Source organism: Mirounga angustirostris, unplaced genomic scaffold (genome assembly GCF_029215605.1).
Source record: "Mirounga angustirostris isolate CCGP_5_RB_7025 unplaced genomic scaffold, mMirAng1.0.hap1 SCAF_9, whole genome shotgun sequence".
In the NCBI taxonomy this organism is placed as follows: Eukaryota; Metazoa; Chordata; class Mammalia; order Carnivora; family Phocidae; genus Mirounga; species Mirounga angustirostris.
Genome location: NW_026991717.1, coordinates 138,854,752 through 138,879,539, shown reverse-complemented (window position 1 = coordinate 138,879,539; position 24,788 = coordinate 138,854,752). Strand labels below are relative to the sequence as shown.

General features: G+C 60.4%; 1 protein-coding gene across 5 annotated transcripts in view; it reads left to right on the top strand.

Moving 5' to 3' along the window:
• The window catches only part of CCDC85C (coiled-coil domain containing 85C), a 75,600-nt gene that overhangs the window by 43,308 nt on the left and 7,504 nt on the right, over positions 1-24,788 (top strand). The window contains exons 2-4 of one of the 5 annotated variants that reach the window (XM_045901506.3): positions 12,504-12,580; positions 19,488-19,526; positions 22,989-23,096. In XM_045901506.3, coding sequence (XP_045757462.1) covers positions 12,504-12,580; positions 19,488-19,526; positions 22,989-23,096 — 224 coding nt within the window. The remainder of the gene's footprint in view (positions 1-12,503; positions 12,581-19,487; positions 19,527-22,988; positions 23,097-24,788) is intronic. The other 4 variants (XM_064571557.1, XM_054513873.2, XM_064571556.1 and 1 more) reach the window with 4 other exon arrangements.

Here is a 24,788-nt window from a genome sequence, read left to right as displayed (position 1 = left end):
CTGAGCTGCTGTGGCATGGCCTGGGTATTCCAGAATCCTCCTGGCAGCCCGTGACGGGGCATCACTCCTTCCTTTACAGATGGCGATGCAGAGGCTCAGAGACGTTGATTCCCTAGTGCGAGGTCACACAGCTGTGAATACGCAGAGGCCCAGCTGACCCCCCTCCTCTCCTGACCTTTGACTCCGGCTCTGCCAGGGGAGGTCACTCTTCCACTGAGGGTCCCCGCTCTGGCCCGTGCTCAGCGGCCAGGGGTAACCAAGCGCCCAGCCAGCAGGACAGTTGGCTTTACAACCAAAGGGGACTCCGTGTTTGCTTCAAATACCCTACCAGTGTGCCTTGACTCAATCGGATTCACACTCCACTTCCTAAGGTCTGTGGTGATAGCCAGCCTTCGCTGGATCTGACAACGAGGCAGGTGCTGCGGGCCTGGGTGAGCCAGTGGAGGTGGCAGGCCCGGGTGGCGCCACTGTCCCCGCGGGTCATCCTGGTGGCCTGGAAGCCCCGGCTCGCCACTCCTTCCCATCAAGGTCGTGCCGTCCTCGTGTGGGCAGTGGGGCAGACGGGCTGGTTTTACTGAGCGCCCACTGAGCTCCCGGCCCCGTGCCAGGGGCTTTCGGACCTGCTGCCTCGGTCAGACCTCACGGCAGCCTCCCAAGCTCGGTTTTTATCCCATTTTTAAGTGACACACAGGCTCTGCGAGCCTAGGTGAGTCAGCTAAGGTCACGGCCCGCCTCTTGGTTCCTGTGGCTGCCGCACGTTGGCATCTTGTCTTCGGTTCCCAAGGTCAGCAGTGCTGAAGTCCGGGCGTCAGTGGGCTACGCTCTTCCCCGGGGCCCTGAGGGGAGGCTCTGCTCTCCTGCCTTCTCCAGGAGGCACTGCTCGCTAGCGGCCCCTTCCCCATCTTCTGAGCCAGCAGCCAGCTTTCCCTCCCTGCGTGGTCACACCGCCCTGTGACCGCAGCGGGGAACGCCCTCCCAGGCTCCGGGACCGGGGTTCAGGTGTGGGCACCTTTGGGGGGGACGGTCGTCTGCTGAGTACATGTCACTAGCCCAGGCTTTGATCTTCATCCCCAACGAGTCCCCTGTGACTTCACATGGGGAAGTCGAGGCCACGTGGACGGTGCTGCCGGGGCCGGGACCCTTGACCCGGGTCCTCCCGCACACCACTCTGCCTCTCCCTGCAGGACCCTCGGCGGCGGAGGCGGTCATGTGCACGTGGCTGGCCTAGTTCTTTCCCTTTGCGACACTCCCCGGGCTCGGGAGGGGTTGGGCCCTCCGGCCGCTGGAGGAGCACCACCTCCCCGGGACTTGGTGGGGGGAGTGGTGGCGCCTTTAAGCCGGTGATCCTTCGGTCAGTCTTCATCCTGCTGGGGGTTTTATGTGAAATGGGAAATGCGGTTTGCTGTCCCCATGCCAAGTGTGTGTCATTTCTAACTGGGCGGGTCCTCCCTGCCCCGCCTAATTGCAGGGATGCTGTCTTGCAGGGGTTCTGAGTCGCTTCGCTCCCGTCCTGCCCTGAGAGCTGCCCCTGGGTCATTTGGGACTCTTGCCCCCATTTCTCAGGGGCCTAATAGGCAGGGGCTTGTCCAAGGCCGCAGAGCAGGTGGGGCAAAGGGGTCTGCTCTTGTCCCCTAACTGTGTGCAGGAGGGTGACTTCCGCCTGTCAGCCTCTCCATCCTGTGGACCCCTCCCCTCCCCGTGGGCTCCTGACCTGCCGCGGTTGGACTGCTCCCATGGGGTGGGGGTGGCACTCAAGGAGCCTGTGGCCAGGGGTGCTTGGGGGTCTTCCGGAAGCAGCCTGGCCACCGGGAGCCAGGGAGGGGGTGTGCTGACATCAGGGGTTTGCAGTGTCTCTCCTGGAGGGTCTGTTGTGCTGCCCTGACTTTTTTCCTTTTACTTAGAAAGCATTATTTTTTTTTTTGTTAGGAATTCTATAAAAAGCAACAAGCTTGGACAATGATGAGACAGCTGTTTATTCCACTGCCTACCTTTGTCAGATTGTCAGCAAGAATGCATGTTAGCTCCAGAGCCTTTTCTTTCAAGAAATAAAGTGTTAACAGGTGGAGACGAGGTGCGCGTGTGTGTCCCCCCCATCCCCCCGCGCCCCGAGAGACCCTCAGCCTGGAATTCAGGGCCCATCATTCTCCTGCAGAGCTTTTTACTTCTCTTGTCGGTCACAGATCCGTGAAGGATGTGTGATGATGAGACTTTGCGGGAACGATGTCCTCTCTACACGTGTCCCTCGGCTACTTGCCCCCTGTGTTTTTGAGACCTGTCCTCGTTCATACCTCTAGCTCTTTTGTTTGTACCTCTACTGTTTTGTTGTTGGTTGAAACCAGTTTGTCCAGTTTTCCAGGAAGACATTTAGGGGGTTTCCAGTTTTTCCGCTGCCCCAGCGGGTGCTGGGGATGCGCTCTTGTTCCGTCTCCTCCCCCACCTGTGCTGGGCATCCTCGGGGGCGCGTGCGTCTTCTAGAGCAGGGAGCCACGCCAGGCTGCCCTCCGATCTGCTGCGCCGGTGGGCACCCCGCGTCCCCGGGTTCTTCAGCGCTCGCCATCGCCAAGTTCCCATGTGACACTCTGCTGTCTTCTTGTCTTCATTTGCATTTCCCTGGTGACGCCCGCAGTCAGGCATCCCCTGGCATATTTCCGCCCGTGACTCACCTTCCGTGGAGTCCTCACGTATTTCCTTACTGATTTGTAGCAGTTCAGTGTGTATTCCGTGCGACCCCCTGTCCGCTCTGGGCCGGACTTGCGCACAGCCCTTCCCGGACGGCAGCCGTTCTCCTGATGGTGCCCACAGATCCGCCGTCCGCTGTCGGGCGGGGCTGTAATCCTCAAACAGCCTTGACCGCCTTTCCCTTGATGGTTTGTTCTTTTTGTGTCTTGATTGAGAAAGCCTTTTTACCTGGAAGCGGAAGTTGTTCTTTTTCGTAACTGCTGCACTGAGACCAAGTTCACATGGTTTATATGTTGTATAGGACAGTGTACAACTCAGCGTTGTTGGGTATTTCACAGAGTTGCACAGCCATCAAAACTGAGTCCAGAGCAGTATCATCACCCCAGCAAGAGGCTGTACTCGCTCGTTGTCATTCCCCAGTCCTCCTTCCGCATGGCCCCTGGCACCACCGATCGACCCTCTGTCTCTGCCTTTGCCTGTTCTGGACATTTCATATACGTGAAGTCCTACAGTATGTGGTGTTTTGCGATCGGCTTCTTCCCTGTAGCGTCAGGTTGTTAAGGTTCATTCCGCATGTTGTAGCATGTGTCAGAAAGGCCCCAATTTTAAATTTGTTCTTTCGCGTAGAACTCCTCTGACCCTGTGGGAACTGCTTTCCGTGTGTGGTGTGAGGTTGGGATCAAATTTCGTTCTAGAGAGCGGCCAGGCAGTTGCTGCCGATCTGCTCATGAAACACTCCGTCTCTCCCTGACGTGGGCCACATGGCAGGCGTGCGAGCTTCTCTGGTTCTGGTTCCCGTCTGTCCCCTTCTCCACCCCCCCCCCCCACGTGGCTTTGGCGTCTTTCCATGGAGTCTGTTCCACACGGAGCTCTCTGGACTCCCACCATCCTGCAGTCCCACCACGTGGCTCGTGATAATTCTTGTTTTCACTGAACCAGTGAAGCACTGACCAGACGTGACGCTGCTACCTGAGGTGACCGCCTGGAGCCCCGCACCTTCTCTTGCTCCGGAGCCTTGGAGGCCTGCCGTTGCTTCTCATGCCTAGGGTGAGGTGCTTGCCAAGACCAGACCTCCCGCCTCACCTCCGGCCCCCCTGTGTCTGGGAACAGGGATCCCCTGGGTCTGATGACCCCGCCACACCTAGATTTTCCCAGTTTCCTGAGCTGGCCCCATTGGCCACACATTGCCACCTCTGCACGTGCCTGGAGTCCCCTGGTGTCCTGCCCCCACCAATGCCTCCCCACTGTTCCTGCCTCCTCTGAAGGACAGTTGGCCCCATCACACAGGGCCTGGCACTCAGTAGACATCTGCTTGACATCGAATGATAAAAGCAAAAGCCCTCCTTCCTGAAACTAGTTTGTATCTCCCTTTCTTGCTACTGAGGGGCTTGGTGCATAGATTTTGGGGCTCAGTAAATATGGGGTTCCCAGCCTTGCATGTGTGTTAGAATCACCCAGAGGGCATCTAAAATGCATATGGACATCCAGGCGCCTCCCCTGGAGTCTAATACCCTTGGTCTCATGGGGGAGGAGATCAGATGTTAAAAAGTCCCCAGGGAGTGTAGACGGAGCCATGCTGAGAGCCACTGGGCCAGGTGTGACTTGACCTCGGTGTGGCTAGGTGACCCTGCCAGGCAGGCTGGTAGACTTCCGTTCTTTGCCTCTATCGGTAATTTCCAATCATTCAGAGTGAAATCCCGGTCGCTGGGGGAGGAGACTGTGAAAGTGCCCTGTTAGTTTCTGGGCATGAAATTAACAGGAAGGGGATTCTTTTCCCCCTCTTCTCCTCTGGCTGGAAACAATGGCACAGTTTCAGTTGGAATTGCCAGGTTTCTCAGGCACCAGACGGAGAAATGAGGTTGAGTGTTTGGGCTGAGAACACCAGAGGCTACCAGGCAGATCCAAACTGGGCCTGTTCTCAGTCAGCCAAGTTGGACACAAGTTGAGATTGCAGTGTAGGGGGGGCCTTGTGGTTTTCCCTGGAATTAAATGCCAGGCACCCCTAAGCAGGGTGCTGATCCACCGGGGCCCCCGGAGCTTTGCATGAAGCACACAAAGGGGCAGATAGGTAGCCAGGGGACAGCCATGGGTCTCAGGAGAGGCTGAGTGGCAAGCATGGAGAGATCCCAGGTTTCATTAATACAACTTTGGTTTTCTCAGTGCCAGTTAATTTTCTTTCTTCTGTGGATGGAGAGGGTGGGGCTCCTGTTTGGCCATTCCGTTTCATCTCTTGAGTTGGTGGGGCAGGATTTAAGGTTTCCGTGATCCCGCCTGTCGGTTGGGAGGTGGAATCAAGGGAGGGGCCTGGTGCCAGCCTCTTGGCCCAGAGGCTGCTGGGCGAGTGTTTTCACTGTGTGACTTGGGGCTTGATACTTAACCTCTCTGAGGCTCAGGCTCCTCTTCACTCAACAGGGATAGTAATAACAGGGCCTCTCTCATCAGCTTGGTGTGAGGATTACATGGAGTGACGGCTGGGGTTTTTGCTAGATGCCTAATGGCACCTAGTAGATGGTCAGTAAAATTTGTGTGGCCAGTGGGAGAACAGGTTACCTCCCTTCTCAGTGCCCTGCGTGGGCGTGAGAACTCTGTCCTACATCCATCGTTGCTACAGCTTGAGCTGTCCTACAGCTCATCGTTGCTGAGCTTGTGGTCGGCTGCCTTGGCCCGGGCCCCTCTACATGCTCAGGTGGGTGGCCGAACAGAGGAGGGGGCAGCAGGGGCCAAGGTGCCCAGCCCTCCCAGCCTCCCTGGCTCAGTGTGGCTGCCCCTGGGAGGTGTCCTCACGGGAACCTGATGTTCCCCTGATATGCCTCTCTCAGCCCTCTCGTCCTCATCCATAAATAATACGTGTCTCACATTTAGCCCGCACCTCCTGGAGCCTCAGTGTGTGCCAGGAAGCAGATGCTGATGGGCATCGGCTCAGATGCTCCTGAGCCTGCCTGCCTCCGTCCCACCTCCGTGGCTTTGCTCACGCTGTGCCCTGCTCAGACTTGCCTTCCATCCCCACTGCGCTGATCTGCCTGTCAGAGTCCTGCTTGCTCTTCAAGGCTCAGCTCAGATGCCGCCTCCTGCAGGAAGGAGCCCCCGATTTCTCCCTGTCAGCACATCCTTGCCCTCTGCCCCCTCCCCCAGGCTGTACTTCTTCAACTCTTTGCCCTTCAGCAAATGCGGTTATTCCCGCAGCTCCTTTGTTAGGCGGAGGGACCCTCACAGAGGGGGGCCATGCCCTTGGACAAGCAGGTGTGGCTGCTGGCCCTGCTGGTGCCCGGCTCTGTGAGCTTGGGCAGACCCATTCACTCTGCGAGCATCCTTCTCCCCTATAGGCCAGGCTTTCTGCCACCCTCCTGGCAGAGTCCCTGGGAGGGGCAGAGTGAGTGCATTGCACTGGGGTCGGAAGCAGCTTCTCGTGCCTCCTCACCTGCGTCAGGAGCCTTCAGCATTCCAGGGGCTTCTGTCCAGCACAGGATGCCCAGCAGAGGCCCAGGGTCCAGGGAGTAGGTGGGCTTGGGGTTAGAACATGCTCCAAGTCCTTTAAGGAGATGGACCATTTCCAGCTTCTGCTGGATCGGTGTCTGGGGCCTTGTCGAGGGACACCTAAAAGTGCCCTGGGTCAAGGGTGAGGGCAGCTGAGCGGACAGCTCCAAGACCTGCTGAGCCTGGCCTGTGGGCAGGGTGGGGGACAGAAGCCACTTGGGGACTGAGCAAGGGCCAGCAGGACCGGGTCCCGCAGGAAGTGTGGGCTTTGCTGCTTCTCTAGAGCCCAGGGCTGCACTGAGCCACTGAGCCAGAGGGAAGGCAAGGCCTCTGGAGAGAGAAGCGGCGAAACCAGCTTACGGGGAAGCAGATGCCTTCGGGAGCCGCGTCCATCCGCTGGGGGCAGAGATGGAAGCCTGGAATGATGAGGGAGCTTCTGTTCGATGAGGCCCTTCTGCCCCGATGGATGGAGCCGCCGACCCTGGCGCCAAAGTGGGAGGAGGAGAGAATCGAATCCCCCGAGTGGTAGTGTGGAAACGTCAGCCACCCCCACGGAGGAGGCCCGGGGCGGGGTGCGCCTGGGTCTCCTGCTAATGACCTGCCACAAAGCTCCTGTCCCCCAGACCTTGTGGGCAGCCCCGCTCAGCGGGAGGAGGCCAGAGGCTTGGAAGGGGACGCAGCTGGTGGGCCAGGCCCTGTGTGTCACTGTGCGTCATCGTGCATCCCCCCCTTCCAGCCCCCACTGCTTCCTCTGGGGGGAGGGGCTCGTATTTTCTCCTAAGCGGTGACAGACACGATTGGCGCTCTGTGCAGATCCCCGTGGCACTTCCTGCTTCTGTGTCCACTGCCCGTGCCATCTGCCAGTACCCGCCTCTGCCTGGGAGCCCTTCCTGTGCACTCCCCAGCGGGGCAGTGCTGGGCTTCACCCCTGTCCCCCACGAGCAGCCCCCCTAGTGAGCCCTGGGGCAGGTGGGCTAACTCCGAGCCCCCCGGAGCCCCCCGGCAGACTGAAATTGCTTTCATCCGCTCCTTCTGTTCCCCGCCTCGCCTCCCACTCCCCTACCTGGGCTTCCCAGGGTCACCCTCCACACCCCGCGTGTCCTTGAATGCCCTGCCTCACCCCGGCTAACATGTGAGCTCCTGGTGTGGCCGGCCATTGCTGCTGAGGGACATTCTGAGCAGCACCTGCTCTTTGCACCCGGGATGCTCTGCCTTCTGTGTCTTGGGCAGTCCTCGTCGGGGTGTTCTGTGTGGGGTGTGGGTGCTGTGTTTCAGGCTGAGTACCTGCTGCTGGTGGGAGCTTGTAGGATAGGGAACTGACCCGCCGGCAGGATGCGTTCCTGTTAGGTCTTCAGGCTCTTCCTGAGCGAAAAGGCTTTTCCTTTTGCCTAGTGCAGAGTTGGTGAGGAGGGTTTCCAGGGCTGATTGGATGTGACCTCCTCTGGCTCCCACGTTCTTACCGTTTGGACTAACAGTGAGGCTGAGGCCACACTGCCTACCTGGGGAGGCTGTCAGGCTGGGGGAGATGTGACCCGACCCCAGACTCAGCCTCTGAGAAGGGAGGGTAGACTGGTGGTCTGCACCTGTGAGGGGAGCTTGCAGACCTGCGGGCTCTGTGAGTCCCTCCCATCCTCGGGCTGCAGAGCCCTCCACCCTCCCCGGGGAACACAGGATCCTCAAGGAGGCCGAAGCTAGGCTGACATTCTGGCTCTTGAAAGCAAGAATATTGCAGGCCCCGACCCCTTGCCGCCACCCCCCCCCCCCCCCCCCCCCCCGCAGATGGAAACTGGATTGTGAATCCTCCAGAATTAGTCCGGGGGGGCCTGGGGAAGGTCTGAGGGGACACACTGGCCGGCCCATCCTGGGGTCCCTTCTACCTCCTTCATTTTCCCCGCAAGCAGCCAAGCCGAAAAATGATGCATCCCTCCCTTGGGGCCCCATTCCTCACCACTGCAAACCCTGGGATTAATTTAATTACACGCTCATCTCCGAGAGGCTGGGGCTCAGAGGCGCCCAGTGTGATCACGAGTTGCTCAAGGCTGCTGGGAAGGATCATCCTCCCAGGGAGCCAAGACCTCCGGGGCCTCCCAGCCCTGCCCGAGAAGGCCCATCTTGCAGCCATTCTGCCCTGCTGCAGGACGCCTGCTCTGACCCACGGGCGACATGATGTCTGGCTCCCGGGCTCCTGGCAGGCGCAGAGCCTGGTCTGGGGAGTTGAATGTGGCAGAAGAAGAGGAGGCTTCTCTAGGACATTGGGGGACAGCCTCAGATCCTTTTCAGATCCACTGGAATGGGCAGACTCAGGCTGGCCCTGGGCCTCGGGAAAGGCCCCGGCACCGGAGCTGGGAGAACTCTGATGGGCACCCTTCTGCTTCCGTGGTGTCAGTGGGTGGCTTGGCGCTGTGCCAGTGCAATAATTTAATCCTTTCTTTTTTTTTTTTTTAAATAAGCGAAAGATTTTTTTCCCTATTTTGGAAGTAGATTATTTGAAAATTAGCAAGAAGGGGTGTGAATGAATCAAGAACTCCCTTGTTCCCTCATGTGAGCAGCGCCACCATCAACATTTCCACGTGCCTCCTTCTGGAATTCACTTCAACACACAGATATTTTTAAATGTTGAGAGCAGTTCTACTTCTCGTTTTGTGTCCAGTGCTTTCCACCGGCGCGTGAAGGTTTTTCCTTATTGTCGAGAAGAGAAACCCTTCCTAAATATCCTTTGAGTGACAGGGTATACTCCTCTGCTTCTCTTGGACAAATAGTTATTTCCATTTCTGGCTGCCGTTGCTACACCATCTTTTTTTTTTTATTTTAAAGATTTTTATTTATTTATTCATGAGAGAGAGAGAGAGAGAGACAGAGGGAGAAGCAGGCTCCCAAGTAGCAGAGAGCCTGATGCGGGACTCGATCCCAGGACCCTGGGATCATGACCTGAGCCGAAGGCAGACGCTTAACCATCTGAGCCACCCAGGCGCCCTGCTACACCATCTTTATAATTAGAATTCATTCTTTAGGGTAGATTTCTTTGGAAGTACCGGGTGATTTAAAATATTTCAAGGCCTCCTCTCTTGTTTGGAAATTAGAAAGAAAAGTCCACCGAAGCCTGGTGGTGTGAAGTGGACTTTGTTCTCTATAGCTGCTTGGAGTTAGGGGCAAACGGACACCGGTGGGTTGAGCAAGGACAGCACCTTGGCCGGTGTCCACGTGTGGCCTCTGAGGGAGGACAGCCAGCCCATGGGCCCTGAGGACTGGTCCTGACGGCAGTGGGTGGGCAGGTGGGCTGTTGCTGGGTCATTTGTCCCCCATAGCATTGCCTCTGCCCCTTCTCCTGGCACTGGCCCTGGACCCACTCTGCTGTCCTCTCTGCCATCCTGGGGAGTGTGGCGGACCCTGCTGGGGCCAAGGGCGCTGAGGCTGGTGGGCACATCTGCTGACTCCATTCCGCTCCACGACTCTGACTGCACTCTGACCAAGAAAGGAAATGCCGGGAGCTCCCGGTTGACCCCAGAGAAATTGGCAGAGGGAGCTAGAACTGTCCCCATACCGGGAAGCTGGGGGTGGGGGCAGGGGCCCCCCTTCCTATGACAGTGAGTGAGCTGACGGCCTGGCTGTGCACGGGTGACAGGTCCTCTCCTGAGTTCGGGGCTGTGCCTGGCAGCGCGGCCCATGGTGGGGGCTGCGGTGTGCGGTGGGGGGGGTGGCTTGTCGTGGCGCCCGAGGACTGGGCAGTTGCGGAGCGTCCCGGAGAGAGAGGCTTGCACAGGAACTATGGCTTCTTTCTGGGACCCGTGCCAACTTCTTTCAACCTCATGGCGCTGTCAGCTCTGCTCAGAGCAACCAGGCACTTGGGGTCCTTAGCACCGACCTGCAGGGGGAGCGGGATGGTGGGGAGAGGGTCTGGCAGGCTGGGCCTGGGGCTCCCAGCTCACCTGCCAGCAGGTGGGGGACCCTGGTCCTCTTGGCCTCCTCATCTGGAAAGTGGGGAGGATGCCTGCTGGACCCTCACCAGGTGGGTGGTGGGTCTTCCCTCCCCCACCGACCCCACCCAGGGGCAGACCACACAGGGGTCCGCTAGTTATTTGGGTCTCCTTGTCTTAACGTGTGAGGATGAGAGAGCTGGGAGGATCTTTGTAGTTTTTGCCCACTGTTTCCCAGTGTTCCGGGGAACCCTTCCTGCTGACAGCATGAGGACCCAGAGAGGTGGGGAACCCCAGCTGCACCCCAACTCCGTCCCAATGCCCAGAGGGGCCTGGCACACCCTGAGCCATCAGGCCTGTTAGCGTGGGAGTGATGTGGGAAGGCATGTAGGGAGTGTCCGTCAGTCCCGGCTGGTTGAGAATGAACTGAGGCAGGAGGGCAGGGGGCAGGCACAGGGCATGGACTCTAGTGACCACCGGCTGAAGAAGGGTGCGAGGAATGCCTTTGTACAGCTGCGGCCACGGGGCTGGCCCGGGTCCCCTGCCCGGGCAGGTGGGATCTGCCCAGCGCCGGGCACGCATGCGGGGTCCAAGTGGGGAGGCCCTTGGGGTCACCCTCCTGGGGTCCAGCCCCCCCTCGCTGCTGCCCTGAGTTGTGCTGCGAACAAGCCCCTTGACGTCTCAGAACCTTGATTTCCTCGCTGTCAAAGGGAGCTCTGCAGAGCTGGGGGCTCGGTGAGGTGGCGTGGGGAGCAGCAGGCCCCCCCCAGCTGCCTGGTAGTCACCAGTGCCATCCCCGAGGCTGAGGGCGGCAGGCCTGGTGAGGAGTGGCCCTTCTCCCTCTCTAGAAGGCTGGCATTCCTGAGAGCTGACTGGTGCTGACTCTGGCCCGAGGAGCTGGTTGTGTAATTCCCCTGCAGCTAGTGGGTGGGCCCGGCCGCCCCCCCATTCCCGCCCCGGGCTGGGCTGATGCTCCTGGGCCTGGTCCAGGGCTGGGTGGGCGGAGCTCCTGAGGGTCCTTCCCCTGTGCTTGGAGAACAAAGTGCCCCACAGCGGGCAGCTCAGTGGGCAGAGGGGCACCTGTGTGTGAAAGCTGGGGTCGCCTCAGAGAATGGCCTTGCCCATGGCAGGCCCAGGCCGAGCTCCAGGGGAGGGAGGGCAGGCCATTCTGGGGAGGGGGCCGCCCGCTGAGCACCAGCGGGGGAGGGGCACCACATCCGTGTCCCCAGGGGGCCGGGCTGTGTGCTGGGGTGGGCAGATCTTCATTTTCCCACCGATGCATGATAGTCCAGCTTGTTCTCTGACAGCACCCAATCCCTTTTAGCCCACCCCGGTGTGTTAAAAGTCCCGTGGGGTCCGTCTCCCAAGGCTGCAGTGTAGAGAGGTGGCTTTGGTCAAAGGTGTGGTGATTTCTGAGCCAAAGGGCTGGTGGTGGAACCGTGGAGACTCCGTCCTGTCGGGGGCAGGTGGGTGCAGTAGGGGAGCGGTGGCTGGCCCAGTGGATGGTGTGTAGGCCGGTGTCTGGGCCATGTGAACTCTGGCGAGGTGCTCATGTGGATGAGAGGCTGCAGACCAGGCAGGGAGGTGCCCCGTGCATCCAGGTGGGACCTGACTGCCCACCTGCACGACCGCACCTGCCAAGATGGTTTGGTCCCCTTGCCTTCCCTGCTCTGTGGTCCACATCCGTCTCCTGGCCCCTCTGCTCTGTTGCCCTGGGCTCCCACCTTGGTAGTCTCCCTCATCCCAGCCTGGCCTGCAGGGACTTAGTCCTTGCTTTTCTCCTCTGCCGGCCCAGCCGATCTCTAGTCTGCTGGGGAGGCAGGACCAGGGCTCTGGGAGTCCGGGTGGTGGAATTTTGCCTGCCTTTCTGATGTGATTGTAAAACAGGTCAGTGTGGTGAGGGAGGGTGGATTTCAGAAACCCTGCTGCATTCCGAAACTGGGGGTGCATGGTTGGGGAGTGTGTCACTGGCTTGGCCCAGGACCCGGCTCCCGGCTGCTCTCGTCAGTAGAGTCCTTCCAGAATGATGGTGTCTCACTTGCATTATGTACCCCCTGCTCCCGCCCCAGCTGTGAATTGTTTAGAAGTTCCTGTGTGTTAGGCAGGGGGGAGCAGAGGAACCCTGGATGCAGACTCGGTATGCTCAGGAGACTCAGTTTCCCCATTGTGTTGGGGAGGGGGCTCCCTGGACCCCATTCCCTGCTGTGTGCTGCCCCCTGGCTCTGAGGGTCCTGTCAGGGGGATGTTTGGGAGCACTTTTTGGATGGGAAGTATGACAGAGGCTGAGGGAATAGGCACAGGACAGGTGGTAAGGGAACCCCTCGCCTTTCTGCAGGTTCTGGAAACCCCGGCCCAGAGGCTTCAGTCAGGGTGTGGGTCTCTCACTGGAAACCGAGTCTGCCGCGATTAACGTGCTCCCCACTTGTGTCGTTACAGATCCCTCGTCCACCTACATCAGGCAGCTGGAGACCAAGGTGAGGCTGCTGGAGGGTGACAAGGCCCTCCTCGCGCAGGTAGGCTGGCTGGGGGGAGACCGCGGGGGGCAGTGCCTACTGCACTCTGGGGGCCAGCGTGAGCCCTGCCCCTGACCCCCTGAGCCCCCCCCACCTGTGTCCCAGCTTACCTGGGGCTCCCTTCCCCCCTCACACCCATGGCTGCCCACCTGCCCCACTGCCATCCGAGGCAGCCCCTGGAACTTTGGGGTCATGGACCTTATCCTCACTCCATGGCCTTTGGGGTGTCCCCCGGTGGTCTGTGAGCCCCTCGGGCCAGTCCTGGGCCTGTCCCAGAGATGGTGTGGAATGCACAGTTGCTGAAGAAGGGGCTGCTTTGGCCCTCAGGCAGGCAGATCGAGGCCGGGGAGGGGCTGGCATGCCCTCACCCACACGGAGACCTCCCCCCTCCTGCATGCTGATCCTCTCCCGTCTGGGGTGCACTCTCCGCCCTCCTGGGCCTGGCTGGTGCCCACAGACAGATGAGGCTCTGCCTCATCCCCAGCACGTCCCCAGTGGGTTGGCGGGTTAGAGGCTGGAAGATGAGGGCAGTGCAGGGGGGAGGCCGGGCAGGGTAACAGCCAGAGCAGGGGGGACAGGCGGCTCTGTTCCTGCTGAGTGTGGCTGGAGCGGGGGGGGGGGGGGGTCATGACTGTCAGGACGAGGGCCTTCTCTGCTGCGGGTGGGGCGGGGATGGGAGGCTGTGGTCAGCCCCGCACGGGGTCCTGGGGGCCTGCCGGCTTGGCCAACCCCTCCAGCCTCTCTCTCCCTCATACCCATCCTGGGCTTGATCTCCCCTCCCCCTCCCTTGCCATGCCCCCCCCGCCCCCCCGCCATGGCCCCCCTACCCTCCCAGCCAAGTGGCGGCCAGAATGCCCAGAGCGTTTCTCTGGGAACCAACCCCAGGGAGGGCTCAGCTGCCTGGCCCCGTTGCTAGGCGACCAGCAGGCTTGGCCACTCTCCTGGCTCGGAAGCCCACGGCACCCTCTCTGCCCCTGGGCGGCTGCTGGGAGGCTCAGGGCCCAGGCACGGAGTACAGCCCCCACCTCTGCCGTCCTGCGCCTCACCCCTACGTGGGCTGCGTGGGCAGTTCCCACAGCCTAGCAGGACTGGGCCGAGTACACGGTTCACCCCCGACTCCTCCACACCCCCAAGGCCACTGCACCCATGTTCAGGTGTGGAGCCAGGCATCGAATTGCAAGGCTGGTTCGGTGACTTTATATGGTTTCAGGTCCTGTGTGGCAGAAGGGCTTGGCCACAAGGCCTGCTGGCTCCTTTGGCTCCTCGGGGCTGGGGGGGGAGTGCCGGGAGGGGCTGGGTCTCATCTGGCTGGGGGCTGGGGCACCTTGCATTCCATGTGGGCCTGGCGTGGGCTGGGCTGCAGGAGTTGAGGCCGAGGTGATGCCAGGAGGAGTGGGGGTGGTGGGGGCCAGCATTAAGGCTCGGGGCCCTTTGCTTTGGAGCATGTACCTGTCCTGCTTGCTGCGGCCACTGGACAGCAGAATGAAGGCCAGGACCACGATCTGGACCCGAAGCCGTGGGTCAGTGGCCTCGTGAGTCTGTCCCCATCCGACTGTTCTTTGTTTCATGGTTCCCTTGGAGAAGCAGGTTGAGCGCCCAAAGCCCCGAATTCAGGATGCTGTGTGCCATGTTGTTCTGTGGTCCAACTGGGCATTGCTTATGGCCCCTTTTCCACAAAGACAGGCGTGTCCCCAGCCCCGTGGCCCCTGCTGTCCCAGGCCACATTGTCCCATTGGGAAAATACACCCCAGTTCCCAGTGGTGGACCTGGCCGTGGACTTGGGGGAAATGTGCACACCATGGAGGGGTGGCCCTTCTATTCCTTCCTCCCTGGGGGCACCCCTGGTGTCACAAGGGAGGCCCCCCCCAGCTGTGCCCACTGGCCCCATGCCCACATGTAGAGAGGGGGAGGTTGTCAGGGGCCCTGTGTCTGGGCGTCAGGGCATGGCAGCTGTCTGCCCGCGCCCCGCCCCCAAGCCTGCTCAGACCTGCTCCCCGGGGTCAGACCTGGGGCCGTGGCCCAGAGGCAGCAACAGTAGGGTTCTGTCCTCCCTGCCTGGGCCGGGCCTGCTTGGCAAAGATGTCCATTAGATGGAGGGATGCAGAGCGTTGCCGGGATCCAGGCTTGCTGGCTGCGGGCGGTTAGACTGGGATTTGGGGACAAGAACGAGCTTTTTTCTGGCTTATGGCCAGTAGCGGGCAAGTACTGGGAGCTAAGCATCCAGCACAAAGGGCTGCAAGTGTCTTATTTCTCTGGTAGAACTTTCCTTTCTCGCTGAATGAACGAAGCCTCGCGAAGCCAAGCTGGTGTGATGGTAGCCATGTGGGCTCGTGTGGGTCCTGGGGTTGGGGCACCCAGGACCCTTCCCTGGTCTCTTCCTCAGCGGGACTCTGCCCGGGGTCTCCCAGTGGGCGGGTGTTAGGTCCACACCCAGCATCCCAAGAAGGGGGCAGCCCCGTGGTGCTGGGGCCTTGGCCCCCGCAGTGCATTGTGCGCCTGGCTGCAACAAGAGAGTTGGCCCTCAACCTACAGTCCGCAAGAGCACCCGGGAGCTGTTGGCGTTGGCGGGATGTCTCCGGGGTCATGGGTGGGGCTCCTGCCACCTGCTGCCACCAGAGCTTGGCCTTGAGGGTGGGCCAGTGGTGCTGGGTGCAGAGGGGGGCGCCACTGTTCTGAGCCAAGCAGGAGAGGTGAGAGAGAGAGACAGAGAGGGGCCCCCCTGGCCTGCTCTCGGCTTCCTGGTGGCAACTCACACCTCACTTGCTTCTGGATTCCTGGGGCAGCTCAGATGGCACCACTCTGTTTGCTCACCTGGAAAATGGGCACTCACACACTTCGTGTGTAATTGACGGCTTTAGGGGTACAGGGGTGACCAGGCCCAGGCCTGAGCATCTCCTTGTCCCAGCTAGCAGGACTCATGTGCATAGGGGGCTGCGGCAGGCCCACAATGACGGTCCTGGCCTCATTCTAGGGGAGTCCAGGGAAGAAAGGGTTTACTTTTTCTTCTTCCTCAGGAGGAAGGCATGGCCTCCTACCGATAGCCTTCCCAGCCACCCCTAGGGGGGCTTGGCACTTAGTCTGAGCTCTCAGCCCTGTGAGCTGCTAGTTGTTGTGATCCTCCCTTGGGGAGCTCGGCCCCCACGTCTGCTGGACTGTCAGGTACTCGGGTTGGGCTGCTGGCTCTCTGTGGTCACATCTGCCTCTCCAGCGCTTAGCACAGCTGGACTAGGTGGATACATCTTGGGGAGCCCCTGGCCATCCCCTACCCAGAGTCCGAGGCTGGGAGGGGAGGCTGGCTCTTGCCCAGAATAAGGAAGTTCTGCTTCACTAAGATAGTGAGCATGCCATCTTTGGAGGTAATCAAGGGATGGATGACCATGTTTGGGAATCCTGGAGAAAGAGAGAGATTCCTGCCGGGGGTGGGATTCTGGCCTGGACCTCATGGGCCTGGCTTGTCGGACTTGATGATTCTGGCACTTAAGTCTTGCCACCGAAATCAAATTGCACAAAAACCTCCAGCTCTGCAGAGAGTGGAGAGCACCTGCCTTTTGGCGAGAAGCGGGAGAGAGTAGGATTTGTCTTTGAAGCACCTTCAGGGGACGTGGCTTCAGGGTTTGGGCAGGAGGGCGGCAAGCCTCTGCGGCCCCCACTTCCCGCTGCCCCCGCCACTCCCCTCATGGCCTCTGTTTAACTCCAAAATGGCTTTAATTAAAAATGTGCCAGTGCGTTCACAGAAGTAAATTACTATATTGCAGTTCGTATTTTCTTTTCTTGCGTTGGCTTTAAAATTTCGTCAACACAGCTGCTTCCTCCGTGATGATTCATTTTGGGCCCCCCCGCACACGTTAGTATTTTTCTTGGGGATTCTGTGCCCGGCTGGGCTGCGCTGGGCTGGGGGCAGCTGGCATTGATGCTGGGGCCTGGCTCCTTCGGTTCCCGCGGTTCCCTCCCCTGCTGGGCTGAGAGATGAAGCCTCCGTGTTCGCCCAGGAGCTGGCTTTTCATTTTATTTATTTATTTTTTTATTCTTATGTTAATCACCATACATTACATCATTAGTTTTAGATGTAGTGTTCCATGATTCATTGTTTGTGCATAACACCCAGTGCTCCATGCAGAATGTGCCCTCCTCAATACCCACCACCAGGCTAACCCATCCTCCCACCCCCCTCCCCTCTAGAACCCTCAGTTTGTTTTTCAGAGTCCATCGTCTCTCATGGTTCGTCCACCCCTCCGATTTCCCCCGCTTCATTCTTCCCCTCCCGCTACCTTTTCTTCTTCTTTTTTTTTCCTTAACATATATTGCATTATTTGTTTCAGAGGTACAGATCTGAGATTCAACAGTCTTGCACAATTCACAGTGCTTACCAGAGCACATACCCTCCCCAGTGTCTATCACCCAGCCACCCCATCCCTCCCACCCCACCCCCCACTCCAGCAACCCTCAGTTTGTTTCCTGAGATTAAGAATTCCTCATATCAGTGAGGTCATATGATACATGTCTTTCTCTGATTGACTTATTTCACTCAGCATAACACCCTCCAGTTCCATCCACGTCGTTGCAAATGGCAAGATCTCATTCCTTTTGATGGCTGCATAGTATTCCATTGTATATATATATACCACATCTTCTTTATCCATTCATCTGTCGATGGACATCTTGGGAGCTGGCTTTTCAAAAGAGCAAGAAGTGCTTGAGCGGATCTCCCATGGGGCAAATGGGCCGCCGTGGAGGGAAGTGGAGGTGGCTGTGCAGGCCCGCCCCCCTCCTCCTCACCCCTGTGCCACGCCGTGCAGGGTTGCTCGAATGCTCAGGTTGCAAGTGACCCCAAGATCGACACCAAGGGTTGCTGTAACAAAGCATACACTGGGTGGCTTCGGCGACGGAAGGTACTTTCTCACGGTCCTGGGGGCCATGGGGTCAACAAATGAACCTGGGGGGGCACAGTCCATCCTGCGGCAGTGGTGTGGCGGGCCTAATTGTATAAGGAAGTGGGTTTGGGCCCTGGAGGAACCTGAGTTCCAATGACCCATGCTCCAGCACTCACCTGCACTGTGGCTTTAGGCAACATGCCTTCTGTCCTGGTGCCTCGGTTTCCTGATGTGGAAGACGGGGGTGACGGTGATGCCCAGTGCAGCGTGTGCCATGGTGACTATAACCTGGGGGGTGCCCAGCGCGGTGCCTGCCCGCCTCTCCCTTCCCTGGTCTCGGGGACCTGGGATGTTCGAGACCTGGCAGGCTTGAGCCCACCTAGCTGGGTTCAGGCCTGGCCCGTCCCTGAATGAATGGTTCCTCCGTGGCCCTTGTCTGCGTTTTGAGCCATACAGGCTGGGGGACAGGGGAGCAGTCTGCCACCATCTCAGCCCGTGCTGGACCTCAGTCCTGTTGTCTGAGTGCCCAAGGAGGACGTGTCATCCCGAGTGGCTGATTCCCTTGCCCAAACCCTCCAGAGAAGCTGGCCTCCAGTATTTCCGCGGTGGTGTCTTCCGTGACATGTCGCCGGTTGTCCGGCTCTGAGCCATCCCAGCTCTGCCTGGCTGGTGTCTAGGGTTGGTGGTCACATCCTGCTCCCTCTGTTGTGAGTGGGGTGGTCTCTGCATCTCTGGAGGGCTTTAATTACTCCGTTAGCAGAACCTTAGAGCCGGTCCAGGCTCTCCCTCGGCCAGGGAGGAAGCCTCTTCTTTCCAGCATCTGAGCACTTGGTCTGGCTAGCAACATGGGCAGAAAGAGACTAGGAATTCCACCTCTGTCCCCTCTGTGCCCGAGGCTTAATCACTGTCCACTGTGAGCCACATGCTGGGTGGCCGTCAATGCCAAGCCCGGGACTCCAGAGCCACAGGGCCTGGTTCAGATCGCCCGAGTGCCGCCTTACCAGCAGGGCGGCGTTGGGCCCGGGGCTTAACGTCTGTGTGCCTCAGTTTTCTCATCTGTCAAATGGGACACCAGTGGTGCCCGCCCCAGGTTTAAAGGGACGATCCTGCAAAGCACCAAGGTCCAGGGCCGGCCAGCAGTGAGAGTCGTGGGCCATCCAGCAGCTGGGCGCCCTTTTTGACCCCAATTTACGTGCAAGCAACAGAGCCCTGGAAAGTTGAGGAGTTGCTCAGACTCACCCAGCCCAGATGGGATTTGGATTTGGGGAGTCTGTGCCCCCACTAAGCCCCCTCACCTTCTCTTGCGGGGTCCTGTGGCCTGTCTCTCGCTCACCTTATTGGAACCAGTAGTGGGTTGCTGAGGGGACCTGTGAGGGTCGACGGTCACTGTGGCGGATGAGACCTGGGCCGTGTGCTGTCCCGTCAGCTGCAGGCCACTGGTCCTGGGCAGTACGCACACCCCCACGTTTGGAAACTGGGATTTAGGGCCGGAAATTGCATGGGGTGTGGGGATGCGGTGCCATGTCCCCTGCGGAGAAGTCCTATGAGCCATGCACCAGCCACACGTGGTTCGTCTGCGGCCTGCTCTGAGCGCTAATTAGGAAGAACCCTCTGGGCCCCCAGCCACGCAGCAGCCGCGTTCTCCTTAATGGTCTGCAAATGAGTTTTCTGAAAACTAAAGTGGCAACGAGAGAAAGCCAGTCCAGTTGGTAGGTAGTGGCAGGGTGCCCTTGTGAGCGGCCCTGCAGCACCCCTTCCCTTCCTCTGCCAGCTGGCGTGCCGGGATCTTGGGGCGCCTCTGGGCCAGGGCAGCCGGCCTGCCGGGGCTGCGGGGTCCCCGCGTGAGCCCCGGGAGGGCTGTGAGCGGGCCGGGGGGCCCGGTCAGTCCTTGTAGACGTGGAGGTTTCTAAAAACGTGGGGGCTCTCCGGAGGTGCCCGCCCCGGCCCAGCCGAGGTGCCAGGGGTCCAGGGGAGGGGGGTAGGGTGGGGGTCGTGGCTGGCGTTTGCTGGGTGACACCACTTCTCTTGCCTTCCAGTTGGCCCGTCCCTACGGCCGCCCGAGAAGCTGGCTTCAGGTAGAGCCGCCTGGTGGGATGCGTGTGCAGTGGTGTTTGGGGTGGGGGCTGCTTCGAGTGCTGTGTGCCGCTCTGTCTCCTGTGGGTCCCCTCCCGTCCCTTCCTGGGAGCTGACCACCACCAGGGTGCCCTGGCCCTGCCCTCTCCGAGCGTGCAGTCGCGGGCAGCTTCGCCACATGACACAGCAGCGGAGCCAGGAGCCCGTGGCCTCCGCGGCCCTTCTCACCCAGCTCTCCCGGCCCGAGTCCAGTGGTCCGAGTGGCCTCTGGACGCCCCTACGTTACTGCTCACCCTGGAGCCCCCACAACAGTCCCCGTGTCATCTGTCAGACCCTGCCTCCCTGTCGGGTGCACTCAGGAGCTGCTTCTGCGTGACACAGTCCCGCGGGGACCCAAGCCCTTTGGGAGCAAGAGGGAGGGGCGAGACTAACTGCCCGGAGTGAGCCCACCCGCAGCTGCTGCCCAGACAAGGAGCCCCAAGTGGGCAGGTGGGGGAGGTGGGCAGGGTCCTCCCTCGCTCTCCTGCCGTGGCCCTTTTCTGCTCCAGCACCCCTCTGATGGTGCTCCCCAGGAGTCCCCTGGCAGGCGATGGCAAGGGAGCTCACCACAGGACCGCGGGGGTCCGGAGAGACTAGGGTCGCCTGAGTGCACGCCGGCTTCGAGCCCGGTGGCGATGCAGTGCCAGCCCTGGACAGAGTCCTTAAGTGGACTTGGGGGCCCTGCCGGCTCCTGGGTCTCGCCCTCCCAGTGGGAAGGGGCAAGTCTATGTCTGCACTCAATGTTTCTTTTACTTTTAAGGATGTGGGAGTCCCGCCCACTCTGCGTGGCAGATCCTTTCTCCCTGTGTCCTAAGGGACCCATGTTTGGGATTGCGCTCCCTGCAGATGCAGGCCCAGCCACCCCAGAAGGCCCTTTCAGCTCCACTTCTCCTCCGTGATAAAACCTAGGGATTTCATTTTTCCAGGGCACCAACAGGCGAATCCCAGAATTTTTAATTTGGATTGAAGTGCAATTATGGTCCCTCATGTTGATGCATCATTAGTCACATGGCCCCTAATGAGAGATTGTACGTTTTCCCTGCCAGCTTTGTGGGTCGTTAATAAAGTTCTGTGGACGTGCAAATATTTATTGATGATCGCTGAAGGCAGGGGTAGGAATTGCACGCACTCATTTAAACCCGCCTCCCGCCCCCTTGCACACACATGTCCTCCCAAGGAAATTATCTGGCGGGGGTGGGGGGGAGGAAGCAACATAAACCTGTGTTTTCAGTAACAACACACATGAGTTGCTTCTGAACCCATTTGGTCCCGGGCCAGAGGAGCTGTGGAGGAGGTGAGACTCAGCCCAGAGGAGGATCTAGACGGTGTGGGCAAGGACAGGGCAGCGTCCAGCTGTTCCAGTCCCAGGGGCTGGCCGGAGAGGGCGGGGCGGTGGCTCAGATCCTTGGCCGCGTGGCCAAATGTCAGTGTGTGTGAGCTGGGCTGAGCCTTACACCTGGTCCCTTTCGCCAGCCTGGCAAGGCCGGTGGGGGGTGCTCCCGCAGAATGGAGTCGGAGGGCCCGGTGAGGGCCTGATGGCACTGACTGCAGATGCTTAGTATCATTGAGTTTAGAACACACTCTCTGTTGGAGAAGTTTCTTTTTTTTTTTTTTTTTTTTAAAGATTTTATTTATTTATTTGAGAGAGAGAATGAGATAGAGAAAGCATGAGAGGGGGGAGGGTCAGAGGGAGAAGCAGACTCCCTGCCGAGCAGGGAGCCCAATGTGGGACTCAATCCTGGGACTCCAGGATCATGACCTGAGCCGAAGGCAGTCGCTTAACCAACTGAGCCACCCAGGCGCCCGTTGGAGAAGTTTCTAAGTGTCACAGACGCCTGGCCAGGAAGATAATTGCCTTGGAGTGAAGCTGGGTTGACGCCCCCGCCCACGGCGGGCGAGTCAGGGAGGCACAGGTGCCCTGATGGGCGGAGGGGTCCCCCGAGGTGGGGAGTGAGGGTCGGCACTGTGGCCTCTGTGTTTTTGGTGCCTGGTGACAGGGGGGCTCCACTAGATCGGGCGTCCGCTGGGCCAGGGAGGACTAACGTGGCTCTGGTTAGCAGCTGGCCATAATCAGGGGTGTGGCAGTCACATTTTAAGGGTTCCTGGGGATACCCTGCCACACTTCAGGGGCCAGCCTGGGAGGGGGGTCCTCATTTCTGTCCCCTCTGTGCCTCTTGGTGACCTCTGTTTATACTCAGTTCCTCCCAGAGGCCATGGGAATGTCCCCCGCTCTGGCCAGGTGCCTGGATGGGGGTGGTAAGCAGGCGAGCGATTGCGTGGATCTGCTTTCTGATGTTTGCCCTGGCAGCCTGCACCGGGCACCTGCCTTCATTGTGTTTTTACTCCAGTCCCCCAGCCACTTCCAGAGTGCTGCTGTGTGTCCCCTGAGCCAGGCCCTGAGACCGAGGGGGTTGGACCCGGGTCTGATGGGGATGGGAGAGCAGAACGCAGGGAGTCGGTGAGGCTAGAGATTTGTGAGGAGTGGGGGCTGGGTCCAGCAGTTGGCAGGAGGGGAGCAGGCTGCGTGTGGGTTCCTCCGGACCAGCAGGGAGGGGGCTGGTGCGCAGGGGGAGGGACCCCCAGGTGTGGTTGCTGTGCTGTCTTGCTCACCCTGCCCCTGTCCTCCAGGCTTTGTTTGGGGACTTAGGGGACATTCTGCTGTGTTTTGTCTGCCCAACAGTGTGCCCTCAGTTCCTTTGAAGTAGAAAAGGATGTCTGGGCCAGAAACACCTCCTGGGCTCTGAGTGATGCAGAGGGCCCCAAAGGCCACGGCTCCTTCTCAGAGGGCCTGTGTTGGATTAAGCGTGACCCCTGGGTCCCCTCCCTCTGCGGATCCCAGCCCCCAGCCCCCAGCTTCTGGGGGCATTTCCTTCCTTCCTTCCTCCCTTCCTTCCTTCCTTCTTTCCTTCCCTCCGTCCCTTCTGTACCTCCCCCTCCCTCCTTCCTAAGCAGGCACTGGTTCCTGTCGACAGAGAGGGGAGAGGCGCAGGGCCCACATTTGGGAGCTCCCGTCTGATGGCAGAGGCTGAGGGCAGCCTGAGCAGCGCACAGGGTCAGGTTCACCCGTGGGAGGCGGGAGGACCCCGGGGGCTGGAGAGAGTGTTCCGCAGGCCAGGCGCGGGGACCCCAAGTGCAGGAGGCTGGAGCAGAGGAAAGAGGGAGTACCACATACTCATTTACTGCTTTATTCTGTTCAAGAAACGTCGATAAAGCGTGCACTGGGGGGCAAAATGAAGCCCCCTGGCCTCGTGGTACCAGCACGTGATGGCCTGAGGACCCATGGAGCAGGGAGAGGGGAGGGAGGGTGCAGCCCACTGCCGAGGGTGGGGGGGCAGGCAGGAGCAGCTTGCCCTGTCCTGACGGCACAGTCCTTGGCCCCCTCAGCGCAGCCGCTCACCTCTAACCTGTCCCTCCTTGCCCCCCAGCAGGCAGGCTCTGGAGAGTTCCGGACTCTGCGGAAAGGCTTCTCCCCGTACCACTCGGAGTCCCAGCTGGCGAGCCTGCCGCCCTCCTACCAGGACTCCCTGCAGAACGTAAGTGCCCCTCCCCTAGAGCTGCACTGCTCACCGGTGGACCCCGAGCCTCCAGAATCCTTGGTCGACATGCCAGTGCAGGGGTGAGGCTCGGCCCGTCTCGTGACCTGCCCGGGCCAGGGGACGGTCTGTGGCTGAGCGGAGACTGGAACCCTTGTCTCCTGCCTGAGCAGCTTCCGGGTCAGGCGAGGGTGAAGGGTCAGAGCCTGGGCTCTGCCGGAGTGGCCTTCCTCCCTCTTCCCCTGCCACCCCCGCTGCCAGGAAGGGGGCTGGGCTCCTGGCCTTAGGAGCCTTGTGCAGGCCCAGCGTGCTGATTAGAGGTGGAGGCCCACCAGAGTGACGTGGCCATGAAGGCCAGTGTCTGGAGGCCACGCGAGAGGCTGCCCCGGCCCAGCTGCCGCGCGTCTGTGAACTTGGCCATGGTGGGCGGGGAAGGATGCCCGATGTGAACTTGGCCATGGTGGGCGGGGAAGGATGCCCGATGGGGGCTTGGGGCAGTGCATTCACACTACCCAGGCTTTGTAACCGAGGCTCGGGGGGCAGCTTAAGTGTGGGGTCCTCCAGGGTGGTCCTGGGCTCTGGGGCTGCCCGACATGGGAAACGGAGGGGTGGCGATGTGCGGGGCCGGCTCTCTGGGATGTGGATGGATCGCCAGGACTGCTCCCCGTGTGACATGTCCAGAACACACAGGTCCGTGGAGACGGCACGTTAGTGGCTGTAGAGGGCTGGGAAGAGGGGGAGTGGGGATGGCTAATGGGAATGGGGTTTCTTTTTGGGGTGATGAAATGTTCCATTGTGATGATCGTGCAAAACTACTGCCCGCCAAACACTTTCCCGCATGAGCTGCGGACGATGGTGACCAGAGCTGTCAGCTTTGGTTGAACGCTCTGGGCAGCCAGCTGGGACAAGCCCCCCGAGCAAGACAGGGACCCTGGCCATCCCCAGGGCACGAGGGAGGAGCCGCCGGGCCGGCCTGAGGTCACTCTGCCAGGTGACCCCCCCCCCCGGTCAGCAAGGACGACCCCGGGGTGCCCCTGCAAAGCCTCGGGGGCCTTGGGGCTGGCGGCAGAGGCTGGGGCCACGGCTGGCTGCCGGCCAAGTGCTCTGTTGCTTCCCTTTTGAGGCCCTCACACCTCCAGGGATGCAGCTGCTGAGGCTGAGCAGGCGGATCACCCAGATATTCCTCCGGGAGCCTGTGGCCGAGTTAGGCTCCCCGTGCCGCATGCCGAAGGGCCCCGAGAAGCCCGGGGTGCCGCGGTGGGGCTTGGCTCCCCCGTCCGCCAGTCCGGCCGGCCGCGCGGTTCATTCTGTGGGAACCCCGATGGCCAGTGGCTGTGGGGTCGGGCTGTGAAGGGTAGTGCATGTGTGTGCCGGCGCTGAGCCCCCCCGGGCCTAGAGGCCAGGGTCAGGGTGAAGTGACTCCGAAGCTGGGGGGCAGGTTCCTGGGGTGCACAGAGAGGGTTGGGGGTCCTCTGGGAGATACAGCCACGGAGGCTGCTGAGGCAGCGTGGAGGGCCTGGGGCTGAGGTGGAGGCCCAGAGCTTCCCTCCCTACCTCTGTCCTTGTCCACTTTCCCCACTCCCTGCCCACTTGAGTCAGAGGCTGAGTGTCTGCCCAGGGCCCCCCAGCTTCTCCCCTATGAGGGTCACCGGCCCGGGGGCCGTGGGGCAGGGTGCAGGGGGCCCTGGCCGG